The sequence below is a fragment of the Mirounga leonina genome, unplaced genomic scaffold (assembly GCF_011800145.1).
Source record: "Mirounga leonina isolate KUSES-001 unplaced genomic scaffold, KU_Mleo_1.0 Mir_353, whole genome shotgun sequence".
NCBI lineage: Eukaryota > Metazoa > Chordata > Mammalia > Carnivora > Phocidae > Mirounga > Mirounga leonina.
Genome location: NW_023270699.1, coordinates 2,064,140 through 2,082,906, shown reverse-complemented (window position 1 = coordinate 2,082,906; position 18,767 = coordinate 2,064,140). Strand labels below are relative to the sequence as shown.

Genomic DNA, 18,767 nt, shown 5'->3' with positions numbered 1-18,767 from the left:
GTGTGCATGCCTGAGCATGCGTGAGTGCATACGTGTGCATGCCTGAGTGCATACGTGTGTGCATGAGTGCATACGTGTGTATGAGTGTGAGTGCATACGTGTGCATGCCTGAGTGCATACTATGAGTGCGTGCATACGTGTGCATGCCTGAGTGCAGACATGTTATGAGTGTGCTTGCGTGCATGCATACGTGTGCATGCCTGAGTGCAGACATGTTATGAGTGCGTGCGTGAGTGCATATGTGTGCATGCCTGAGTTCATACGTGTGTATGAGTGCATGCGTGCATATGTGTGCATGCCTGAGTGCAGACATGAGTGTGTGCGTGAGTGCATACGTGTGTACAGGTGAGTACACGTGTGTGCTTACGCGTGTCAGTGGGGAGGCTGCGGCTCAGAGGTGGGGACTCCCTGGGAGGACCCTGGCTGTGGCAGAAACAGCCTCCAGTGTACAGCCACGTGTCCATCTGTCGAGCACGCAGCCGCACTCAGCCCAGATGCCAGGCTGGCCCAGGCCCTGCTCCGTGCTGACCCCTCCCTCGCCAGCCCCCCAGCCCCCCGCAGTGCCGGTCAGGCCTCCCAGGGCACCCAGGGCCTGGCCTGGGGAAGGGAGCCGGGGAGCCTCGGGAGCCTAACTGCGGGACGTTCTTACTGGTTTTGCCTGAGCGTGCGGCATCTGGAGATGGCCTCTGCCTCCTGGAGCACGGCCTGCCCCGCCTGCCACGGCCGCCATGCCACAGCCTGGGAGGCGGGGCACGCACCGGCCGGGGCCTGCGGCGGAAGGCCGAGGCGTCCGGGCCCGGCCCCTGCTGTCCCAACACCCCCTCCCTGAAGCCAGGCCCTGGCTCCCCAAGCAAAGCGGGGCTCGTCCTGGAGGAAGCCCCCAAGGCTTGGCTGTCCTGGGGCCATCCCAGGCTGGGACGCAGGCCCTGAACCCCAGGCCCAGTGGGCTCTGCCCTCCAGCTCATCCTCGAGGACATAGCATGTGGGGTGTCCAGCAGGGTGGGGGTGGCACCAGTCGCCTGGCCACAGGGCGCTGACAAGCGTGCTCTCTACCGCGCCTGAGGGTCAGGGGCTCGCCACCGTGGGAGGCCCCAGCCCAGGGCAGGGCCGCTCTGGCGGGCGCGGGACCCCTGCAAGTGGCTTCTGCGTTCCCGGCGTGTGTGCGTGGGCCTCTGATCACAACCCAGGGAGGCTGTGGACAAATGCCGGAGGCTTCTGTGTCCCACGCTGTGTACGGACGCTGTGTGGAGTCTGCTCGGGAGCCACCGGCCCAAGAGCACAGAGCCAAGGCCTCGACGAGCCGCCTGTGGACCCGGACACGCACAATGTGGTTGGGAGAGAGCCCTCGGCGGGTCCCTGCTGCGCGGAGAGGGGGGCGGGCGGGGCCGGCAGGCGGCGGGCCATGCCTGGAGGGGCCTGCTGGGGGTGGGCAGGGGCTCTGCTGTGGGCTGGAGCTCCCGCAGGACTCGGCTCCCCACATGGAGACCGTGCTGATTTCCTGAGATCCACCACAAACATGGTGGGTTCAAACACCCCCATTTGTGACCTCACAGTAGCTCAGGCGTGTGGGCGCAGCCGAGGTGGGTCCTTGGCTCATGAACAGCCGTGACTGAGGTGTCCGCCGGGCACGGACTCCCCTGGACCTCAGGCCCTTCTAAGCTGCCTGGTGGCTGAATTCCGGGGGCGGCAGTGGACATCTGCTGCTTCTAGTCTCTGAGCTCAGGGACAGAAGGCCCACGCCCTCTTCAGCCCTGATCGGTGGGCACCTGTAAAGGAGGGCCGCAGGGGCTCCCCGGTTAGGCCCAGCCCACCCAGGCCAATCTCCCTTCTGACTGACTCAGGCAGCCGGTTAGGGACCTCAAGCACATCTGTGAAGCTCCTTCACCTTGGCCATATATGCAGGGCATCCATCATATTCACAGACCCCCTACTTGGGCATGGGGGTCATATGGGGTGTGCATGCCAGGGATCTGGGACCTTGGGGCCACCTGAGAACCCCACAGACAGCAAGCCCCGGCCTCACTTGCAGGAAGGCGTGTGCTGAGGTGGTGTCCAGAACAGCGTGGGCGTGTGAGGCCAAAGACGGGCCTCGGGAGCGTGGCTGCGGAAAGGGGCGCAGGATGTGGTGAACCAGGGAGCAAGCGTTACTCTTTGGCTGCCTGTGGCTGCGGCAGGGTCCTGGGAGCGGCCAGTGGGGTCTGCTACAGAGTGGGGCACTGGGCAGGTGTCTACACGGTCCAGAAAGCAGAGCAGTAATCCCATCTGCCTTGTGAAGCAGCCCTGTCCCCACGGCTCCCCAGCCCCTATTCAGCACCCCTGGGCCGAGGCTGGCCTGCTGGGAAGCAGGGGGAGCAGCTGAACCCAGAGCCAGCTTTCCACCAGGACGGCTGACCCCAAGGCACGGGGCGGCCCTGGAGGGCAGCTCCCCGAAGCCACCGTCCCTTGTGTGGAGGAGGGTGTGGCCCACGGGGCAAACTGGCCCCCTGCCCCTGGGCCTGCTGGCTGCCGGAGGCTCTGGGATGCAGGCGACCACAAACGCATCCTTCTGTCCCATCATCCCTGCATCCCGGGCCGCTGTGTGCAGACTATCTCAGCCCTGGAGAATACAGGTCCTTCTGCAAGCTTTCTGGGCAACGAAGCCTGTGAGTAAATCTTACCGGGGTACCAGGACCCTGAGAAGCATCCGCCGAAGCAGGAGTCCTCAGTGTCTGGCAGATTGAACATGTTTCGACAATTCTGCTGCTGACAGGGCTCGAGGGAGCGCTGGAGAGCATTTCTGGGGAATCGCCCAGAGGCTCGTGCTCACGGCAGGGCTTCAGGAGCACGTCTCCGGAGGGCCTGCATGCAGGGAGGGGGTGGGCAGTAGCAGGCATCGGGGCGCCGTCCCAGGCCCCTGACAAGGCCCCCCCGCTGAGCTCAGTCGGCTGGCCCACTGAGGACGCTCACCACGGGGACCCCCAGCTGTCGGGCACATGGGCAGGTGTAGTGAACCTGTCCGGTTTTCCTACTTGAGGACATCTGGAAGGGGGTGATGTGGACGCTACATCATCAGCCAGGCTAGCGTTCACAGGTTTCCCCCCACCCCGCCAGCCCCTGGAAGGGGAGGGCGCAGGTGGGCTCCCTGGGTGAGAACCGCGGCCACCGGCCTCCCGAGTGTGCCGCCATGATGGGCAGCTCAGCCCTTCACGCACAAGCAGTATTTCTTCCTCACACGAAACTGGACAGCCCTGCAGGACTTGAACGGCCGACTTCCCAGGGAGCGGCTAAGATCCAGCTACGTGATGTGGGGACAGAGCACCCAGCAAGTGCGGGGTCCCGTGTGCCCATGCTGGTCACGGCCTGGCCGAGTGCACACTAGAAATGCAGGGGTGCGGGCGGCGCGGGCCAGCAAACAAGTCCCTTCGTGGGACGCGGATGCCCAGCTCCGCTTGCCCTCGGCGAGGCCGCTGTGGGCGTCCACTCCCGGCCGGGGCAGCGCTCCCTCAGCTGCACAGGACTCCTCAGATGCGTGCTGGCAGCACACTAGGCCAGCCCGGGCTGTCCCCAGGCCCCGGCGCGGCCCCCCCAAACCCCGGGCTCCCCAGGGCAGCCCTGGAGCCCATGTGTCTGTCTGTGGAGAATGCCGGCAGCAAAGACCCCTGGTCTCTTCTCGAAGCGCATCTCCCGCCGAGCTCAGAGCTCCCCGGCCGCCGGGTGGGAGCAGAGCCGTGGGGTGCTCAGGGCCCAGCCAGCCTGGTGGCCAATCCAAGGTCCCTAGCTGGGGTGCACCAGGTGATGGCACAGGTGGGAAGTCAGTGTGAGCCCCGCCAGGTGGGTGGGGAAGGGAGAGTGTTCTCAATTTAACACAAGCACCCCCAGCTTGCTCTCAGACGCTTTATTGAGAGTCCGACGCCCGTCCCCACATACGGCGGAAAGCGCACACATGGCCGGGCGGCCACCCCTCACACGCGGCGACGCCTCGCTCTGCCACTCAGTTGCTGGAGAACCACAGATGCCCCAGAGAGCAGCCACCCGCCCGGGCCCGGCACCCAGCGCCCAGCAGCCGCCCTGGGCCCCGGCTGTTTGAAACTCGCTGGCCTGAGTGCAGCCTCTCTGAGGGCAGCACTGTCTGCCGGGCATGGCCGCCCCGCCTGGATTCTTGCACACGGCGCAGGAGTCACCCCTCGGCTAGCATGACGCACACATGACACAGATGTGGGTCCCCATCCACCGGAGCGGGGGCGAGGCAACCCCACTCCTGTCCCGGCCGCAGCAGCACCAGTCAGACCCGCTACCGGCCCAGAGGCCACGGCGCTCCCTGGCCCAGGGAGGCATCCTCAGCTGCTGGGGGGCACTACCATCAGGGCAAGGCCTGCGGCTCTCCCTGGGGCGTCCTCCCCCACCCCGGGCCTCTCCCACCCGTCCGCACAAACCCCTGGCCCTGCGGGCTCTCAAAAAGGCAGAGAGAAAAGGAAGGTGCGTTCTCCAGCCCTGCCGCCACCCTACCAGCCGCAAGACACGCCCTGGTGGCGGCCAGCATCAGCAGCTTGCTGATGCCAAGCCACTCTAAGGACCGCACCATTCTGGAAGCTGGCCATGGCGGACAGAGTCTATTCCACAACTGGGGCAGAGAACTGACAGGAGAAACGCGCGTGAGCAATGGCCCTCACCTTCAAAACAACGTCAGGGTCACGTCTGTCCCCTAGGAAATGCCTGCTTCCAGATCGGACTTTGGTAAGACATTTATTAGGGACAGCGGCAGCCATGCCCCCTCAGGAAGAGCCAAGTCCAGGTGGGCCCCCCACGCAGGCCGGCGTGCACCTGGCCCCCGGGCAGGGAGGGCACCCGGCACAGTGCCTTACGCCCTTCCTGCTCTCGCTGGGGCGCCATCCACGCCGAGGGCTTGGCTTCCCCAGGCAGGCCTGAGCTTCCTGGGACACAGCCCGCATGCTGGGCCTCAGCTGGGGTGCAGTAGGGGCCGTGGCCACGGAAGGGACCCCACGTCTCCCAGGTGCTTGAGCACGGGGCTGCGGGAGGAAGGCGTGGCAGCTCGGGTTTCCGACTGACGGTCACTCCACGTCCTCCTGCAGGTGCTGCTTGTGCAGGGCCTGGAGCCGGCTGGCCACGGTCTGGTGCACGGTCTCCAGCCCCTCGGGGTCCAGCTCCCTCAGGAGCAGCAGGACGGCGGTCAGCACATTGTTCTGGGGGCACAGAGTCACCGCTGAGCGCCCCCACCCGGACCCGGGCATCGCGGGCGAGCGGCCTTCCAGGCAACCCCGGAGAGAGCACAGAGACTCAGGCAGACGAGCGGCATCGCCTGCAGGGACTGCCCAGAGAGGCCAAGCAATGGGCCCCCGGTCACACAGCCAGCCACACAGCAGGGGTCAGAAGGGGCTGAGTGGCCAGCACAGCGCTCAGGAACGTGTGATCTCTCACACACACACACACGTGCTTATGTGTGTCATGCATGTGCGTGTGGTTTCCACCCACACCGGAGCAAGAGAGGATTCTGCACACGGGGCTACTCGAGCTGGCTCTTCCCGTGCGGTGACAGGAGAGCTGGGTGTGAGCAGGGGCACACGGCAGCAACGTGACAGCCGCTCAGAGGGTCACACTGGGGCTCGGCAACAGAGCCCCTGCCCACCCCATGGCGCTAACCCCTGACCTCAGCCATCCTCGGGGGTCCTGCTCCCCCACAGCCCTACACCGGTGCGGTCTCCCTGGCCATCCGCATCCCCCCACTCAGGCTCGCAGGACCTTCCGTGAGAGGACGAGCCACTTCCACATTCAAAGTAGAGCCAGGGCCTTCCTTTCTGTCCCCGGAAGCGGCTCTGCCTGCTCCAGGGGGTTTGATGATTTTCAGCCTGCATATATGGAACGCACCGAGCTCATCAGTGATTCAGTCTTGGGGCGACCCCTGCCCCCCACCGCCCCGTGCTCTGCAGAGGCCTGGGCGTGGGGAGGAGGGAGCTTTGCGCCTGGCCCTGCCTGCAGAGGCTGACCCGCTGCGGGGCCGTGTAGGGGGGCTACCCACGTGCACGGACCGTGCAGAGGACGGTGACCTGTGCAGCGAAGGGGCCACAGGCCCAGTGGCCGCTGCCTACACTGGCCTGCAGCCTGCAGTCACTTCTGTCAGCAGCTCTGGGGGGACACTTTTCCCAGAGTGCAGGCTGGCCCCTCCCAAGGACAGGGCCTCTGTCCATCCCCCTCTGTGCCTCCCACAAGCTTTCAAGTTCCTCAAGGGGGTGCTGGCAGCCCCAGCTCTGACTGCGGAGTCCCTCTAGTGCGAGTCTCGCTGGTCCCATGGCTCTGGCTGGACCCTGCAGCCGGGAGTCGGGAGCAGGCGCTGCGGGTCACAGGCCTCCCTCAGACTCCGGCTCTGCTCAGGCAGCACCCCTCCTGCGTGACCAGGAGGCAAGGTCCCCACTGGGCCAAGCTAACGGTGGTGACCCCGTTCTTCTGGCCAATGACGCTCACACTCAGGATGTGAGCAATTCCATTTGATGAAGCCAGCCCTGCTGGGTTGGGGGGGGGGGCCACAGGGAAGCTGCGCTTTCTGTCCCATGAGGACACACATGGGAAGACATGGCCCCTGTCCCCCTGGGTGTGAGCCTGGATCAGATGGCCAGCCCACTGACCAGAAGGGGAACAAGCCCCAGGACAGACCAGAATGACAAGAAGGCAGACGCTTGGAAAGGTCCAGCATCGTCGATGGAAGCGCCCACATGACTCGCTTCTTGAGCCTATCACTCTAGGGACCATCAGGAGCCATGGTGCCCCGGAAGCCGCCCCGCCAGGACAGGGAGGCCTCCCCGAGAGCAGCACCCCCTGCAGCGTCAGGTGCTGCCCTCCCAGCCCCAGGCCAGACGCGGGGCGGACCCAAGCTGCCTGCAGGCTGGTTTGGGGTCTCCTCTCCCGGGGTTGCACTTCTCTGCTGGCAGTCGCCCCCTCTAGGGTGCCACTTCCAGTTCAGCTCAGAGCCAGCTTCCCCCCCTGGGGCCCAGCTCGGTGCGCCCTGGGTGGCTGCAGCCTGTCCAGCTGCACCCCCCCCATTCTGGGCAGTGGGAGTGGCGGCCGCCTCCAGCCAGGGCTGTCCCCAGCATGCTCACCCTGTTCTTGCGACTGCTCGCGGCGTCCCTCTGTGAGAAGGCAGGAAACCGGTCCCGGGACGGCGGCTTCAGGCTGAGCTGGCTCTGGATGCTGCGGGTAGGAGAGGGAGCACGGGGCTGTGAGGCCGGACCTGCTCGGGGCCCCGTTTCCAACCCCAGGGCCTTGGAGCGAGGAAGCAGAACTGCCACTTGGTGACGTTGCTTCTGGAGGGACGGAGCACTGCACGGCGGGCGGGACGAGGATTTGTGGCCTGGCATAGATCTCTCTGGGCCCCGGGGGGCCCCTCGCCACACCTGGGCTCCCACCAGGGTTGGGGGCACTGAAGACGCAAATGGGAACGCAGAGCAGCGGGCAGCACGCAGGTGGCCTCCTGCGCTGGCGGGAAGCAGGACGGCGGGCCTGGCTGCCAAGTGGACGCTGCCTGAGCCCCACTGGGCTCGACTGTTTCTACATTCCCCGCGCTCCGCGGCTGCTCAGAAACAGCCTGCCCCCAGAGGCTGCTTCAGGCCCGTCCCGGTGCTGCGGTCAGGGAGGGCCCCCCTCGGGGCCGCACAGCCCTCCCACCCCACGGCAGCTCAGGTGGCTTCCCTCGGGGGGACCGCAGTGCCGGGCCACGTGGTGCCCACAGGCCCCTGGCCCACGTCCCCCGCCCACCTCCAGGCGGCTCCAGCTGCGAGGGTGGCCCCGTACCCACACAAGCCCCGGGCCCCGAGCCTGCCGGACGCACAGCTGCGAGCAGGCTGGGGGGCGACTGAGAGCCACAGACGGCAAGGAACCACCGCAGGCAGCTCCCTTCCCTGCCTCCCCAGAGAGGCCCATCACTCCACAGGAGGACCCAGGGCCAGGCCCGCCGCCCCCGCCAGCTCACCTCGTCTCCTCCTGGCCACAGCCCAGCGTGTCCTGCTGGGTCTCAGCAGTGGTGTCCGTGGCGCTCAGGGCGTAGGACAGCGCAGGCCCGCCGCCGTTCCCCGTGCCCTGTCCGCTGGGGGCCGTGACCTCCTCCCCCTCCATCAGCGCACGGGACAGCTCCTCCTCGGTCACGGCTTCGGAGTCGGGGGGACAAGAGCATCAGAGCGGGCTCGCCCCCACAGAAGCCCCCGGGCTGCGGCACAGTCTGCCGTAGACAGGAGGCATGCTTCTCCGCCCCACTGGCCGGCCCCCCGAGAGCAGGGCCGGGGCCTGTCACCTCCCTGTCCCGGCCCGTGCTGGACATGAATCTCAATTCCAGCCCCCGCTACAAGCAAGTGTTCATCAAAAGCCAAATTAAGGTCAGCATTAAAAAGGAACAGAGTACACAGTATAAGTCCGTTTCACTGCCACGTGGCTTAATTTCTCGGCGCTGACTTACATGACACTTGTTTTCTGGGGGAAAGAACTGTGCACGCGTGCCCAGGGCCAGGGATTGGTGCAATGCCAGTGGCCAGAACCCGGCAGGGCCCCCGGGGAACAGGTGGGGAAGGAGCGGGTCAGCGCCGCAGGGAGGCCCCTCGGGCCGCCAGCAGGAAGAGGCAAGCGGCGGGGGACCAGTGCTGGGGGGGGGCGGGGGCCACAGGCGCGCCCTCACCTGCCGCAGGGCCCCAGGGGCCAGCATGGACGCGGCCAGCCCGCTGGGACCCTGTCCCTCGCTCGCCAGGCCACTCGGATAAGCGGCTGGAGCAGAGCTCTGAGCAGGAACAAGGCAGCAGAGGCAACGGCGTGCCCAGGCAGGAGGGGGGTGAAGCGTGCGTGAGCCCACCTGCGAGCCCACGCTCCGTGTGGGGCCGCACCCAGGGGGTCGGACCCGCTCACACTTGCGAAATGAGGAGCAGCGGCCTGGGGGACTCCCCCCGAAACCACAGGGAGGGGGCCCCTGCTGCGTCTGGAAGGATCGGGAACGTGCAGGCCCCGGGCGGTCCGGACACCCACCCTGGTTGTCCAGCTTCTGCAGGTGGGGCAGGTTGCGCAGGACGGTCATGCGGTAGCGGTGGGGGTCGGGACCGCAGCAAGGGTTCTCCGCCAGCCAGAGCACGCGCAGGCGCGGCAGGCCCTTCAGGTAGAAAAGCTCCGCCAGGCTGGGGATGCGGTTCTTCCGCAGGTAGAGCTCGCTCAGCTGCTGGCACTGGCTCACGGGCTCCAGGGTGGAGACGCTGTTGACACTGCATGGGGACGGCACGGTTAGCACCCCGCTCGCGGAGGGCGGCGCCCCTCCACACCACTCCTCTCGGGTCCGCTGCAAACACCAGGCGAGAGCACCCCCGGGTCAGGCCCATCTGCCCTCGCCTTGGAAGGAGGTCAGAAGCGGACAGCGTGAGTCAAGTTCAACAAACACCCCGGACCCAGAAGAAAGCGTAAGGACAGATGAGCAGCAGTAAGCAACGCCCTGGCCTCCTGCTCGGTGCAGGCCTCATGGAGTCAGCTGGGGGGTCGGAGGTCTCACTTTCCCTCACAGGACAGGAAACCGGCCACCAAGGAACGTCTCTGTGCCCCAAAGTAGGCAGTGGCCACAAAAACCCACAGCAAACACAAGCAAGCTCCACGGGACACAGAACTGAGCGCCCAACTTCCCAAATCCCATGCCTAAGGAAGAAACAGAGTTTGTGGGTTTACATTTTGTTCCTCAGAATTGCGAACTTATCAGGGACAGAAAATCATCCAGGCCTCTAGGCAGAGACCCTACAGGCTTGCACGGACACAAGCAGAAACCTTCCCACCTCCGCAAGCGCAGATGGCCCGCAAGCGCAGATGGCCCGCGAACGCGCGCTCGGCTCGAGGGCAGGCGCCCAGGACTGCGAGGCTGGCGGGAGCTCCGTGCAGGCCGGGACAGTGCTCTTCGCAGCCCTGGGGCTGCTGCCACTCCCTGCATGTGGAGGGCACAGGTGGGGCCACTCCAAGCGACCCTGCCCCAAGGGCCAGACCTATCTAGAACATTCTTTGCTGGAGGCTGCACTGGTGTGGGCAGCGATGGCCCAATTCGTCCCTAAGACAACACTGCAGTGGCGGCCCCACTTACTAATGGGGTTGCCGGCATGGAGCACTGCGCTCAGCACACGGCCTGCCTCACTTGAGAGCCAGGGGTGCAGCGGACGCCACTGCGCCCCGAGCAGGACTCAGGCTTTGCCATCTCCAAGTCTGAGAAAGCTGTCCGAGGCACAGGCCGGGGTGCAACGTGAAGATCCGAGCCTGTACCCCGGCTTGCCGTCCAACGGGACCACTGGGCTAACTGTGGTATTGAGTATTCGTGCCCCCCAAACTCTTATGCTGAAACCTAACCCCTAAGGTGATGGGGTTCGGAGGGGACCGGTGCCCTCATGAAAGAGCCCCCTGAGCTCCCTTCCCCCTCCGCCATGCGAGGACCCAGCTAGAAGAGGGCCTCCCCAGACACTGAAATGCCAACACCTTCACCTTGGACTTGCAGCTCCAGAGGCTCGACACACAATGTCTATCATCCGCAAGCCGCCCGGTCTACGGGATTCTGTTCCAGCAGCCAGAACAGACTAGACAGCCGCCTCCACGCGAGGCTCTGAGACCAGAGGGAAGTGACTGCACCCAGGAGAGGACGTGCACCCTGCGTTCACACAGAGATTTACACTCGGGTTCCAACGCAGCCAGCCGCGCAGACAGGGCACCTGAGCTCAGTCAACAACCCTGGGCCTCCCGTCCTTTCTCCGAGCTGTGAGCATGACAGATCCTGCAGCTCAGGGAGGCCCAGCAACTTGCCCCAAATCACTCCAGGCAGGGTAGAGCCAGGGTTCGAGCCACACCTATTTTCAGGAATGAAAGGCAATCCATTCAATCATCAGGGAAGGCTCTCGGGGCTCAAATCTCGGCCTCACCGATACCAAGTCAGTGACACAGACAGCTGGCGCGTGCACGCTCGCCAAGCACTCTGTTTTCCTGCCTGCACCCACTCCTCACTGCCCCCACGTGGGCAGATGCCGGTATTAGGTCCATGTTACAGAGAGGGAAACTGAGGCCCAGAGATCTGAGCCTCGCCCGAAGTGGGAGAGCCAGCATCTGGCAAGCAGTGGCGACTCCCAGGCTCCCTCCCCGGGTCCCCAGGGGGCAGGAGGGAGTTCAGGGGCAGAGGACAACGCTCCCTCCCCCGACCCTCCAAACTGCTCAACTGCCAGAAATTCCAGCGGCCACATTTGGTTCGTCCACGGCTTCCCTAGTCTGTTAAGATGCCAAAGCCCCCGGAAGAGGTGGTTATCAAAATGAGAGGGCATGTGACACAGGGACACCGGCAGAGCTCCTGGCGGCACCAGAACCAGACGGCAGAAACGGTGGGGGCGCTGGGGGCAGACGTGACGGCGGCCGCTCATCGAGTGGGCTGGGGGCTGTGCCCACGACCATGGGGAGGGCGGGCAAGGACCCAGCAGCGTGCTCGAGGGGGATGGGCAGGCAGAGCTCGGAGGGGCCCTGTGCTGCCCGGCTGCCCTGCCCACAGAAGCGGCCATCCCAGGCACACTCTCCTTGGGAGTTTTCAGGTTATCTAAGGGCATGTGAAGGTTCTCCTCTTCTTTCGAGCCCCGTGACTCAGAGCACAGCAGGTGTGTAGGTACCTGAGGGTGATCACCTCCAGGCTGGGCATCTCCCGGCAGATGGAGACCTAGGAAGGAAAGGAAGCTGATGGGGCAACACCACCGGGCACTCCCCGCGAGCCCAGCACAGACCCGTGGTGCGCCACTCAGAGCCACGCCTGGGCTCACTGGGACTGGCACACGAATGCAAGAGCGCGCAGGCTCTGCATCATACTCCATGTACCGCATCGTCCTCGGCTTCCCTACATCCAAAGGAGAAACACTCTCTCTCGCCGCCATCAAACGCGGCCACAATCCCTACCCTTCGATGCCCACAGAAGACATCAGTTAAGGGGACCTCTGTGGCCCCTACGCTGGACAGAGAACCTCTGTCTTGCTGTCCCTGAGGCACAAGGAGAGGGCTTGGCCAACAGAGCTGGGCCAAAAGGGAGACAGGATTGAGACTGGATCTCATGCCATTTTAATACTGTCAATTCAGGACAAAAGAGCAGCAGGGTGCTCGGCTTGGTCCACAGCGGCCCCCTAACCTGTGAGGCCGATGGGCGGGGCAGTCCTCAAGTGTCTTTGCACCTGCCATGCACGAGGCACCGAGCCAGATGACACCCTTGACCTCAACAGGCTCACGGTCTGCTTAGAAGCTTCACATGTGCAGTGGATTTGTTTTCTGCTATGGTGGTATTTTTGTTTTTTTAGGGTTGTTTTTGCGTGCTTGGATATGCTGCATTTCAGTTATAGCGTGAGGTGGACTCAGCTTTTCTGGATAGCCCTCTGTCTCAGCAGCATTTCTGACTCTGTTTTCAAGGAAAGGTACAGTTCAAGTGACAAAACTAAGTAAGAAAGAAAAGACAGGTACACGATCCCTGTGTAAGTCAGGGACATTCATTCTAGGAGAGAGAGAAAGGGAAAGAAATCTGTTCACAGACCCACAGCTCAGCTCAGGGCACTGCTCCCTGACCCCCAGCCTGGGCCCCATCCCGTCCTGCCATGGCCTGGAGTGGGTAGCACAACACTGGATCCCACCGAGAGCAGGAGCTGAAGTGAGCAACCTCCTCAGTGACTCACAGCCCAGGAACCCATGAAAAAAGCCTCCAGGCAGAGTGCACGTCTGAAGTAAAGCAAGCTCTCTGACATTCATCCCCAGCCGAACTTTGGATCTGCTCCCTCCTCCGTGAGACCTGGGACATGGAGACTTCTATCGACTTAAAGGAGAACACTTAAAGGAACTTCAAAATAAAGCTGGGCACTTGGAACACCTCTTTCCTTAGTCGTTCCACATTACGAAAACTGCTAAATGAACCAAGTACCAGATTAGGGGCTGAATTGAATGTGTGCAGTTCTGTAAATTCAGCGATCCTTTTGGGGGACAGGATACAACTTTTGGGATCAGAGAGCATTTGGAGATGATCAGCAGAATACTTACATCTGTGAGGCGGCTGCCCCTAGGGGAAAAAAAAAGACATACATACTTTAATTCTGGTAAAGTTGAGTAAAAAAATATTAGAAACAAAAATTCCAAAAATTAATAACAAAGTCTACAAGCTAAAATTCTATGATGTCAGCAACAGAGTCAGGGACAGCCTGTCCAGATGACTGACAAAGGCATCAAAACCTGTTGCGGGGCTATTTGCAACAAAACTCTCTATGCTCGGCGCTTGAGGGGCGCTTCTCAGACTGAGGAGCAGGAGAGCCGCCGCACTTGGAGGACAACGAGAGCCATTCATTCTCCAGGCTGTGGCACGGCAGGACAATGTCCCTCACTGATGTCAGTAAACAAGCAAGTCCTTGTCAGGGGCCCAGTTCAAAGGCTGTGGAGCATGCAGCTCATGAAACAAACGCTGGAGAGCCGGAATCAGGGCCCTTGTCTCCCCCTGCTCAGACAAAGCCTGGCCACCTCATGCAAAACAAAGCGGGGCGTTATTGGGAACAAGAGACAGGGCCGAACGTCATGAAGTGCCACAGGCAGAGCTCACTGCAGTCAGTCTGCGACACTTCCCAGGAGTTAGGCGGACTGGGGGCTGAGTTCCTCCCGCCCCAGCTCCACTGCCCAGTGTGTACAGGGGTGCGTGAAGCCTCGCGGTAGATCTTCCAGGAGTTCCTGAAGTGCGTCTGTCCTTCCTTGGCCCAGCCAGACCGGGCCACCCCACCTTGGAGCCTGCACTGACCCCACAGCTCCTGTATCCTGTCCTGTCCCCTCCCAGAGTGGGGCACCTGGGGACAGGCCCTCCCAACAGGACTCAGTTACAGAAATGTTTCCTGAATCGTTACTCTGGAGCCTCAGCTCTCTTTCTTTCCCACTAGGAACGTGTTAATCCCCTCCGTCTCCCCCCTTATTAGTCGACTTGGCTCCCAATGACCCACAATGTCGGAAAACAGACCCTTCCCGAAGGGAACCGTTTGCCCCACTAATGCTACCTAGAAGGCCCACAAGACTTGAAGGCAATTCCAATTGTCTCGAGCAAAGCTAGCCTGTTTGGAGCCTGCGTCTGAAACACCACAACCCAGAGGGGGTAAAAATTCTGGAAGGATCTTTGGCAAGGGCCACCTGGGCTTGTGGCAGTTCCTCCCGCAGGCTGTGGGGCCCTGGCACCTGCTCCCTTCCACCCCGAACCGCCCTGTGGCTCCTCCGCAGGCCCTTCCCGCCCCCGGCCAGAGCGGAGGTGCGGGTCCGGGGCCGCTCCGCCCGGGCGCGGGTGCCGGGCGGCGGGGGGACGCGCGGGGACGGCCCCAGCCTCTGGGTCCTCACCAGCAGTTGAGCTTCCGCACGCTGTGCAGCTCCGAGGCCTTGGCCCGGGACAGGACCATCTTCCGAGTCAGCTTCATGGCGGAGGGCGCCGGGAACCCAAACCCCGGCCCGGCCCTTCCCCGGACCCACCGCCCGCGAGCCGGGGGGATCTCGGCTCCGCGGCTGCCGTCTCCAGGGGGCGGGGCCCCCGTCGTCAGGGGCGGGTCCTGCGAGCCCATTGGCCACCCCGTGAGGGGGCGGAGCGGCGCGAGCGCAGTGAGGCCACCCAACTTGCGCTCAGGCGTTGGCTCCGCCCCGGCCTGCCCCGCCCCGCCCCTCGGGCTGTGCGCCCGGTCCGGCGCATGTGCGGCTTGGAGATGCGGCCTCTGACGTAGTTCTGCTGCGACCGGGTGAGGACCTTCTTCGTGACCGAGCCCCAAGCCCCCGAACCCCAGAGTCCCCGAGGCCCCCAGCCCGGAGCCCCCGAGCCCTCGAGCCCTCGAATCCTCAAACCCCCCATCCCCGAGCCTCCAAGGCTCCCAGCCCGGAGCTCCGAGCCCCCGAACCCCCGAGACTTCCAGCCCCGAGCTCCGAGCCCCCGATCCCTCGAGCCTCCGAGTCCCCGCAATCCCGAGCTTTCATGCCCCGATCCCTCGAGGACCCCAGCCCCCAGCCTTTGAGCCCCCGGCCCAAACCCCCAAGCCTGGAGGATAGAGGTGACAGTTTCCTGACTCCCTGAATAACTGCGATTTAAACTGTTGAAATAAGAAATCAGGGACAGTCCTGGGGCTGTGTGGATTCCCTCCCTCCCCTTGAGCATTTAAGGAAAGGTGGCCTTTCGAGTATTAAGCCTTTTATTTTTTTTATTTTTATTTTTAAGATTTTATTTACTTATTTGACAGAGAGAGAGTGAGAGAGGGAACACAAGCAGGGGGAGTGGGAGAGGGAGAAGCAGGCTTCCCGCCGAGCAGGGAGCCCGATGCGGGGCTCGATCCCAGGACCCCGGGATGATGACTCAAGCCGAAGGCAGACGCTTAACGACTGAGCCACCCAGGCGCCCCACATTAAGCCTTTTAGAAATCAAAGATTACCAGGGGTGCAGATTACATTGACTGGCATTTGGGATCTCAGAGCTGGTGGAGGTGACAAGACCCCACTTGAGTCATCCTCTAAGGCCTCTTTTTCACTAAGCCGCTGTCCTGCCTGTGCCCTGCCCAGCCCCATCTCAACAAAGCCTATCACCCCCACCCCTGATGTCTGATCACCCCCATTAGCTGATTAAGTTCTTCATCCCTCAAGTAGAGTCTGATCATCTTAGCTTGCCTTTAGCAAGACCCCCTACCCATGATGTCTCAGTACTTTTCCATCCACTGGCCCCCAACTCTGCTCCTTGGCTGTAAACCCCTCTTGTCCTCTTTGTATTTGGAGTCGAAGCCAACCTCTCTCCCCTATTGCAATAGTCTTGAATAAAGTCTTCCCTACTGTTTTAAGAAGTGTCAGAATAATGTTTTCTTTCTTTCTTTCTTTCTTTTTAAAGATTTCATTTATTTATTTGAGTGAGAGAGAATGAGAGATAGCACAAGAGGGAAGAGGGTCAGAGGGAGAAGCAGAGCCCCCGCTGAGCAGGGAGCCCGATGTGGGACTCGATCCCGGGACTCCAGGATCATGACCTGAGCCGAAGGCAGTCGCTTAACCAACTGAGCCACCCAGGCGCCCCAGAATAATGTTTTTTTGAACAGAGGTCAGACAGAGGTTGCTTTCCCAGGGCCCCTGAGACACGTGGAGGACCAGCCTGGACAAGGGCCCTGTGGCATGGCGAGAGGTGAGCTGCAGTGGGAGAGAGCAGAATTTTACTGCAGGATCCCCCATCTCACTCAGCCCTGCTGCTTGTATTACAAACACAACATGGGGGATCCCACAAAGAGGAAAGCCTTCCCACAGTAGTTTAACAATTGCCGCTGCTTCGGGTTCTGTCCTTGTGCCGTGTTTTGCCGGGCCACGGCATGCCATGAGTGGTTTATCAGTCAGATTCTTGCCCTGAGCGCTCTCACCGAGGCACGGGTGAGGTGGCCCCCAAAATGGTGTGTGAGTCTCCTCAGGCAACAGAGAACTTTGGTGTTCTTTGAGGAGAAAGAAGGCTCACAAACAGTGGCAGTGAGAGCTCTCAAACGGACAGTGGCTTTAGTAGCAGCCCCTGGGGACCTGTCCAGGTCTCAGGGCAGGACAGAACAGCTCTCATGCGGGAATCCTGCAGTCACAAGAAGCCAAGGTTTGGGTAGTGGCCTGCAGGGGCACTGTGGGTCCATCCCATGGAAGAATCAGTTCAGGAATAGGATGGCTGGGAGGCTGGGGAATGAGGGAGGGTGCTCAGGGTGGCCATGGTTGAGTCAGTGTAAAATTTGGGAGCATAGGGGGGTTTCAGAGCAGTGCATTCTGAGTTCTTAGCCTTCAAGCAGGCAGAGAATGATCTAACCAATGAGGCTCGACCTAAGAGAAAGGCAGACACGAGCTCAGCCTCACTGAGAATGGAAGGAAGTTTCCAGGAGGCCCAGGCTATGGGAGCTTGCAGAGGGCTTCTGGCTGTCCCAACCTGAGAGCCACCAGGTGACAGGGATAAAGCAGGGGCTGCCAGGAGCTGTGAAGAGCAGGCTGGGCCAAGAGGTGGTGTAGAAGCATCCAGAGAGTCTGCCCAAGCTGTGGATGATGGTGCCACCAGCAGACAGAAGCAGGCATCTGCAGAAATTCATTCTGGGGAAGATTGAGCAGGTTTGTGATGGGGCATTGTATGTCGTGGCTGTGGGCCGGTGGCTGATGGGAAGGGGGCTTGGGAGTTGCTGGCCCTGCTGGACCCCACCTGGCTGAGACGGCCCCTCCCCCTCCTACCTGGACCGGTATGGTCCAGGCAAAAGGACCAGTCCAGGTGGGGTGTAAGCCATGCCAGGGAGGGCTGTGGGACAGACCCCAGCTCTCAGGACAGGGCTGCACCTGGAGGGTTTTCTGTAGGTGATGGGGTGATGGGGGAAAGAGGTGTGAAGACTCTGCGGGTCTGCCTGGAGTAGGGCAAGGCGCTCGGGTTCAGGTGTGTGGATCTCCCTGCACCAATCACTGGGGAACAGGAGCACTTGTCCCTGAGTCCAGGCAGCCTCTGGCAGGAACCCACTCAGCCGAAGGGGAGGAGTGGCACCTGTCGGGCACCCACATGGGGGGAAGGGGGACAGCTGTGCTCCTAGCTCTCTAGCCTCTGGGGGCCTCTGTAGCCCCTACCACCTCTGTTCGGCTGTTCAAGAGGGTGGCCGGGGTGTGAGCCAGTTGAAGGTCCTGGTGACTCAGGTGACACTTGTAAGGTGAGGATTCTTTGGTAAGTTAAGTGTGGTAGTTTGGGTTGTGTCACTGTGCAATGCCAGGAGTCCCTTCCCTGTGTAGCTCTAGGCAGGACTTGACTCCAGGATGTTCGCATGCACTTTGGAAGGTGGCAGAGGAGTAGTGAAGGCCATCCTGGGCAGAAATGGAGAGAGCTGGACAGATGCAGAAGGGTGGGGTTGGGGGGACAGGGGTCTTCCCTTCCCGACAGCAGCCCTACCCACCACCAGCATCCCTTGTTGCAAATTCACGGTGGCAGGGGGTCTGAAGGGGCCACTGCCTTCCACGGACCTCTCCATCCGCCCCCCTTATGGTCCCGCTTGCCTAACTGGACCTTCCCAGCTCCCCAGCTCCCCTGCAAGCTCCCTCCTTGGCACCTGCCTCCCTGCCTGGGGAGGGCTGCTTATTGCCCCCCTCCCTCACATTTCTCCAGCTTCTCCTGGATTTCCACGTCCCCAGCTCCCTTCCACAACTGTGTACAGTGGTAACACTGTTCATATTTCACCATGCTCATAGGCTTTTGCTCCTTGGAATGAACCCTGGCAAGCAGAAGTGCAACACAAGCTCGCTTAAACCAAAAATGAAACATTGGTTCACGTGACTGAGAAGCCAAGGGGCTTGGTTTCAGGCGTGGCTGGATCCAGGGCCTCAGTCTTCGTTAATGGGGCCCAGGGTCTCCTCACCCTCCCAGCCTTCAGTTGCCCACATCGGACGCTGTCTACTCTCTGCTCGAGTCCAGAAGCAAGAAAGCTTTTCCCCAGTGACTCCGGTGCACGTTTGGGGATTGGCCTGGCACCGACCCATGCCATCGTGAACCTGGTGCTGCGGCCGACTCTGAAAGGCCAGGATTGCTGGCCAGAGCCACATACCCGAGGTGGGTGATGGGAGGGAGGGAGGGAGGGGAGATGACCCAGAAGAATATCTGAGAAAAAGAGAACCCGCGGCTTCAGCTGCTTGTTGCTGTGGGAAAGATGACAGCCCGCACACACCTTGTGTTTGGCTGGCCACCACATCTTTCCTTGTGTCCCTGTGCACACTTCCTTATTCCCGGGGAAACTCCCCGCTCTCAGCCGTCT

General features: G+C 62.2%; 1 protein-coding gene across 4 annotated transcripts; it reads right to left on the bottom strand.

Moving 5' to 3' along the window:
* Nucleotides 1-4,706: 4,706 nt before the first annotated feature.
* Nucleotides 4,707-14,529, bottom strand: CFAP410 (cilia and flagella associated protein 410). 4 transcript variants are annotated; one of them, XM_035030078.1, is made up of 8 exons: nt 14,353-14,423; nt 13,030-13,048; nt 12,137-12,400; nt 11,631-11,677; nt 8,995-9,224; nt 7,958-8,132; nt 7,089-7,179; nt 4,707-5,180 (listed from the first exon to the last, which is right to left on the bottom strand). In XM_035030078.1, the coding sequence occupies exons 4-8, from the start codon at nt 11,657-11,659 to the stop codon at nt 5,049-5,051; spliced, it is 657 nt and encodes a 218-aa protein (XP_034885969.1). In that variant the 5' UTR covers nt 11,660-11,677; nt 12,137-12,400; nt 13,030-13,048; nt 14,353-14,423; the 3' UTR covers nt 4,707-5,048. The 4 variants fall into 4 exon arrangements, with proteins under 4 accessions (XP_034885969.1, XP_034885965.1, XP_034885967.1 ...); XM_035030075.1 differs by lacking the exon at nt 12,137-12,400 and adding an exon at nt 5,737-5,843 and having other exon boundaries at nt 4,981-5,180; nt 14,353-14,529; XM_035030074.1 differs by lacking the exon at nt 12,137-12,400 and having other exon boundaries at nt 14,353-14,529.
* Between the last annotated feature and the right edge of the window lie 4,238 nt (nt 14,530-18,767).